At 35.5% G+C, this 7,109-nt stretch overlaps 1 protein-coding gene across 1 annotated transcript; it reads left to right on the top strand.

Moving 5' to 3' along the window:
• Window positions 1-4,950: 4,950 nt before the first annotated feature.
• LOC308268679 (vomeronasal type-1 receptor 4-like) lies at window positions 4,951-5,745 on the top strand (the record flags this gene model as incomplete). The annotated part of the gene is made up of 1 exon (XM_080703788.1): window positions 4,951-5,745. One exon carries the CDS (start codon window positions 4,951-4,953, stop codon window positions 5,743-5,745), a length of 795 nt encoding a protein of 264 aa, XP_080559914.1.
• Window positions 5,746-7,109: the final 1,364 nt, after the last annotated feature.

Consider the following 7,109-nt stretch of genomic DNA (forward strand, 5'->3'; position numbering starts at 1 on the left):
TGGCCATCCTCCCAAAAGTGATCTACAGATTTAATGCAATGCCCATTAAACTACCAAGATCATTCCTCACAGACATAGAAAATCAGTCCTTAAATTTATCTGAAATAACAAAAAGCCCAGAATAGCCAAGGTAGTTCTCAGCAACAAAAACCACGCAGGAGGAATCACAATACCTGACTTTAAACTATACTACAAAGCCATTGTAATAAAAACAGCATGGTACTGGCAAAAGAACAGATATATAGACCAATGGAGCAGAATAGAAGACCCAGAAACAAGTCCACACACTTTCAGCTACTTGATTTTTGACAAAGGGGCCAAAACATACACAGGAAAAAAGATAGTCTCTTCAACAAGTGGTGTTGGCAAAACTGGTTAACCATATGCAGAAAATTGGATATTAATCCCACTTTTTTACCCTGTATCAAAAGTCAACTCACGATGGATCAAAGACTTGGGAATTAAACCAGAGACCTTGAAGCTCCTTGAAGAGGGCATAGGTCCAACACTACAACACATAGGCACAGACAAACATTTCCCCAACAAGACCCCAAAGGTACAACAACTTAAAAGGAGAATCAATACATGGGATTGCATGAAACTGAAGAGCTTCTGTTCAGCAAAGGAAACTATCAAGAACCTCAATCGAGAGCCAACAGAATGGGAGAAGATTTTTGCCACCTACACCACCGATAGAGGACTAATATCTAGAATATACAGAGAACTCAAGAAACTCAACACTAAGGAAACAAAGCATCCAATAACAAAATGGGCAAATGAACTAAATAGATACTTCAGGAAAGAAGAAATTCAAATGGCCAATAAATGCATGAAATAATGCTCAATATCACTGGCAATCAGAGAGATGCAAATCAAAACTACCCTGAGATTTCACCTAACTCCAACTAGAATGGCAATCATTCAACACACAAACAACAACAGATGCTGGTGAGGATGTGGAGAAGTGGGAACTCTAAGACATTGCTGGTGGGATTGCAAATTAGTGCAACCACTTTGGAAAACAGTATGGAGAATCCTCAGAAGAATGGGAACAAACCTACCATTTGATCCAGCAATACCACTGTTGGGTATCTACCCAAAAGAAAAGAAACCAAACTACCAAACTAATGCATGTGTATTTATGTTCATACTTGCACAATTCACCATAGCCAAACTATGGAACCAGCCAAGATGTCCATCAACAGATGAATGAATTACAAAACTGTGGAATATATACACAATGAAATTTTACTCAGCCATTAAAAAAACTCAATTACATCATTTTCAGGGAAATGAATGGAACTGGAGGACATTATGCTAAGTGAGATTAGTCAGTCACAAAAAATAAGAAATCAGATGCTTTCCCTAATATGTGAGAGTTAGGGAGAAATGGGTCATAGGAGGAACTCTTGAAAGAGGAAATCCTATATAGGAGCAAACAAGACAACCTAAAGGAGGAGAAAGGAGGGGAGAAGAGGAAAATCTCTAAAACACACAATGTACTTAAACATATCGAAGTCAATCACTAAGCCAAGCAAGGGAAGGAGGGACGGGGAGGGAATGGGGTGGGAATTGGGTAGGGGTTAAATCAGCTATGAGTACATGTTTGTACACACAAGTTTTTTACCCCAATAAGTTGTATGAATATAATGCACCAATAAAAAATAAAAATAAAAAGAGACTTAAGGATTTAGTTCCATCTTTCTACAAATGCATAGGCAGTTCTCCCAGCACCATTTGTTAAAAAGGCTGTCTTTTCTTCAGCATTTGGCCCCTTTGTTAAAAAAATTAATTGACTATAAATGTGTGGGTTTGTGTATCTTTGATTCTGTTCCATTGGTCTGTGTGCCTGTTCTTATTCCAATGCTGTTTTAGCTACTATCCCTCTGTAGTATAATTTGTAGTCAGAAATTGTGATGCCTCCTGCATGGTTCTTCCTTCTCAGAATTGCTTTGGCTATTCTGGGTCTTTTGTTTCTCCATATGAAATTCATGACTAATTTTTCTAGGTCTAGGAAGAATTTTGTTGGTATTTTGATAGAAATTGAATTGAATCTGTAGATCACTTTTGGCAAAATGACCATTTTTATGATATTTATTCTGCCTATCTATGAGCAGTGGAGATCTTTCCATCTTCCTAGTTGTTCTCCAATTTTCTTCTTTAATTTTTTATAATTTTTATTGTAGAAGGCTTTTATATCTTTGGTTACCTTCATTCCTAGGTGTTTTATTGGCTTTGAGTTATGGTGAAAAGATTTGTTCTTTTTCTTTCTTTGTGGATTCAGTGTTGGTATACAAAAAAGCTACTGATTTTTTTAGGTTGATTTTAAATTCTGCCACTTTTCTGAATTGGTTAATCAGCTTTAGTATTCTTTTGGTTGAAATTTTTGGGTCTTCTATATTTAGGATCATTTTATCAATAAACAAGAATAATTTAATCCCTCTTTTATTATTAAAATCCTTTGATATTCTTCTCTTGTCTTATTGCTCTGACAAGAGTCTTGAGGACTGTATTGAAAAGGAGTGGTGATTATGCACATCCTTGTCTTTTTTCTGATTTTAGAGGGAATTCTGGTAGTTTTTCCCCATTCAAGATGATGTTGGCTTTGGGTTTATTGTATATTACTTTAATGATGTTGAGATACATTTCTTTTATTCCAATTTTCTGCAGTGTTTTTAACATAAATGGGTTTTGGATTTTGTCAAATGCTTTTTCAGCATCTATTTATATGATCATGTGATTTTGGTTCTCAGTTTTATTTATGTGGTGAATAACATGTATTGATTTGCATATGTTGAACCAGCCTTGATGAAGAACCAGATGAAGACAACTTGGTCATGGTGTACAATTCTCTTGATATGGTTTTGAATGCGTATTTGTTTAGGTAGTATTTTGTTTAGAATTTTTGCATCTATGTTCATCAAAGATATTGGTCTGTAATTTTCTTTTCTTAAGGTATCTTTATTTGGTTTTGGTATTAATGTGATACTGGCCTCATAGAAGGAGTTCAGAAGAATTTCATCTCTTTTGATTTCCTGCAACAAGTTGTGGAGTACTGGGATTAGTTCTTCTTTGAAAGTTTTGTAGAATTCACCTGGAAACTCATCTGGGCATTGGCATTTTTTTGATAGGAGAATTTTTATTAATATTTTTATTTGTTTGCTATTGGTTGGTTTAGGCTTACTATGTCTGTCCTCTTGGTTCAATTTAGGTAGGTATATGTGCTTAGAAATCTATTGGTTTCCTCCATGTTTTCTAGTCTATTAGAGTATAAATTTTCAAAATAGTTCCTAATAATCCTTGGAATTTCTCCACTGTCTGTTATGATGTCTTCTTTTTCTTTTCTGATTTTAATTATTTGAGTTGATCCTCTCTTTCTTTTGGTTAGGTTGGCCAGGGGCTTGTCAATCTTATTAATCTTTCAAAGAACCACTTTTCTGTTTCATTGATCTTTTCTATTTTTTTAATCTCCATTTCATTTATTTCTCCTTTTATTTTAATTATTTCCTGCCTTATGCTAGCTTTGGGATAAGACTGATGCTGTTTTTCTAGGTCCTTGAAATGTGTCATTGGGTTGTTTATTTGATGATTTTTTGTTATTCTTATGTGGGCACTCAATACTATAATCTTTCCTTTTAACACTGCCTTCAAAATGTCCCATATATTTTGGCATTTTGTTTCTCTATTTTCATTTAATTTCAGGAACTTTTTATTTCTCCCCTTATTTCTGATCTTATCCACTCCTCATTTAACAGTGTATCATTCAATCTCCATGTATCTATATAGATTCTTTCAGTGTTCCTGTTGTTGATTTCTAATTTCATTTTGTTGTGATATAAAAAGATGCAGGAAATTATACTACATCTTTTGAATTTGCTGATGCTTGATTTGTGGCCCAGGGTGTGATCTAATTTGAATAAAATTCCATGGGAAGCTGAGAAGAATCTGTACTATGCTTTTCCTGGTTGAAATATCCTGTATATGTTTATTAGATCCATTTGGTTCACAGTTTTTTTTAGTAGTTCTGAGGAATCTTTACTCATATTTTGCCTTGAAGATCTAGTGATTTGAGTGGTATGTTAGAGTCTCCCAATATTACTGTATTTGGGTCTGTTTGAGACCTGATGTCCTAAAGAGTTTGTTTTACAAATGTGGGTGCACCCACATATGGGGCATAAACATTTACTATCATTTTATCTTTTGCTGGATTGCTCCCTTTAATAACAAGAAGTTCACTGTTTCTTTATTCTCATGTGTTTTAACTAAAAGTCTGTTTCATTGGATATCAGCATTGCTATCCCTGCTCGTTTTCAGTATTGACATCTTTTTCCATTCCTTCACTTTTAGTCTATGAATATATTTGTCTGTAAGATGAGTTTCTTTCATGCATCATATATTTGAATTATGTTTTTAATCCACTTTTTCAGTCTATATCTTTTAATTGGTGAGTTAAGTTCTTTGACATTAAGTATTACTGAGATGTGATTTTTATTTCATTTTTGTTCTATATTCTGTTTGATATCATGTTATTTCTTCTTTGTCTAGTTGCCCTGTTGATCAAATTCATCTCTTCTCTAGTTCTGGATTTATTTATTTATTTATTTATTTATTTATTTATTTATTCGGCATGGGAGACTGAACCCAGGGGCTACTTCCTAGATACACCCCCAATCTTATTTAGTCTTTATTTTAAAATAGGGTCTCACTAAGTTACAAAGTGCCTAAATAGCTGAGGTTGGTCATGAACATATGATCTTCCTGTCTCAATTATTATTGTAGTAGGGTTACGTAAATGGCTTAATTTTTTTTTTCTTTTTAGATAGAAGAAGAATGATTCAAGAGAATCCAACAGTGGGGATTTTCTTCTTCTTTTATACTACAGTGGGAATCTTGGGAAATTCCTTGCTTCTATTTTATTATTTCTCCCTTGTTTTTACTGGAAAGAATTTGATGCCCAAAGACCTGCTTGTGAAGCACTTGATGTTAGCAAACTCCTTGGTTCTTATCTCAAGAGGAATTCCTCAAACAATGATGGAATTTGGGTTGCAATATCTCCTGGATGATGTTGCATGTAAACTTGTTGTCTACCTTCACCGAGTGGCCAGGGGCACTTCCATACAAACCACAGGCCTGCTCAGCTGCTTTCAAGCAATCACAATCAGTCCCAGCAACACCATGTGGATGAAGCTTAAACACAGAGCCTCCAAGTATGTTGGTCCCTCCTGTTTAATCTCCTGGCTTTTCCATCTCCTTCTAAACACCAGAGTTCTCATGAGAGTGAGTAGCCTTCATCACAGCAGAAATGCTACTAATTCATTCAACCTTGGGTACTGCTCAGCATTTGTTTCTGGAACCATCGAAACTCCACTGCAGTTTCTGATGTTCTGCTTCATTGATGTTTTGTGTTTGAGTCTCATGGCCTGGGCAAATGTGTTCATGGTGAGCACCCTCCTCAGGCACAAGAGGCAAGTAGAGTATCTTCACAGTGCCCACCACTCACCTGGAGTCTCCCCTGAAGTCAGAGCCACCCAGACCATCCTGATCCTGGTGTGCATCTTTTTGTTTACCTACTCAGCCACTACCTTCCTGTTAATCTGTTTATCACAATTTCATAGTGCAAGGAACTGGGTGATAAGCATTGTTGCATTTGTAGATATTTGTTTCCCCACTTTTAGCCCCTTCATTCTCATCAGCAGTAACAAATCTACCAACAGGATCCCTTTTTCTTGCTGGGGGAAAAGGTAATTTTATTCTGGTTGTTTGTGGTCTGACACAGTCAAACTTTGTTTTATTCATTACATAGGATTATCCTCAGTGTGAACCAGAAATTATTCTGTAATTCAATGGTGACATACAATAAAGAGACACAACAATCATACAGGTTACAGGACACTTTATTGATGTGGATACTTCCCTTTGTCTTTATTCTAAAGGCTATAGGACACTTTATTGATGTTGATATTTCCCTTTGTCTTCATTCTAAAGGCTCTGAAAGTAGGAGTTATCATATACTGAATAACATCTTATACTTACAATTGGCCAAACTGGAATTTTTTATAAATTTTTACTGCATGCACATGATTGACCCTAATCCTACCATTTCAATTAGTGAGAGAAATTAAGGCTGGAGGTATGGCCAAGTTTGCAAAAATGTTAGAAATTAACAATACCAACTTTCCAAAACTTACTCCTCTGTCATATAAAATGTTCATTAAACTACCTCTTCAAGGGATTCTCTTTCAGAATTTAGTACACTAGAATGGGCAATGTGTCAGATGCGGTGGTTCACACCTCTAATTCCCATACTTGGGAGTTGGAGACAGAAGAATCATAGGTTTGAGGGCAGTCTCAGCAACTTAGCAAGACCATATTCAACTTAGTGAGGCCCTGGTATTTTTAAATTATTTATTGGTACATTGTAGTCACTAATATTTTTTTTTTGCATTACTTGGAATTGAACTCAGGGGCATTCTACCTCCAAGCTACATTCCCACCTCGGTTTTTTTTGTTTGTTTGTTTGTTTGTTTTTGTTTTTTATTTTTGTTGTTGATTTTGCAGGTCTAGGGATGGAACCCAGGGGCATTCAGCCTCCTGTCCTGTTTGTTATTCTTTATTTTGAAACAGGGTCTCACAGAGTTGTGGAGGGCCTCACTAAGTAGCTCAGGCTGGCTGTGAACCTGTAATCCTCCTGTCTCAGCCTACCAAGTACTAGTATTATAAGTATGTTCCACCATGCCTTGCTTGTAGTCACACATCTTAATGGGTACAAGATATAATAAAAAATAAATAAAATAGGGCTAGGGATGTATCTCAGGACAGAATGCTCATTATTTCAATCCCTAGTAGTCTTCACACACACACACACACACACACACACACACACACACTCACCATGAATAGACAATTTTCTTTTGATATTTGACACACACATACACACTCACCATGCACCATGAATGGGCAATTTTCTGTTGATATTTGCCAGGGAAAAATCCTTAATAATTTATATCTATAATTCATTGCTTAAATATTTTAAATAAATTGCTGTTTGGTTAGTTCATGTAACAGTAATATGGAATGTTTATTGTAGTTTACTTTCTCTGTATATTTAG

This window comes from Muscardinus avellanarius (genome assembly GCF_963383645.1).
Source record: "Muscardinus avellanarius genome assembly, chromosome: 10".
NCBI lineage: Eukaryota > Metazoa > Chordata > Mammalia > Rodentia > Gliridae > Muscardinus > Muscardinus avellanarius.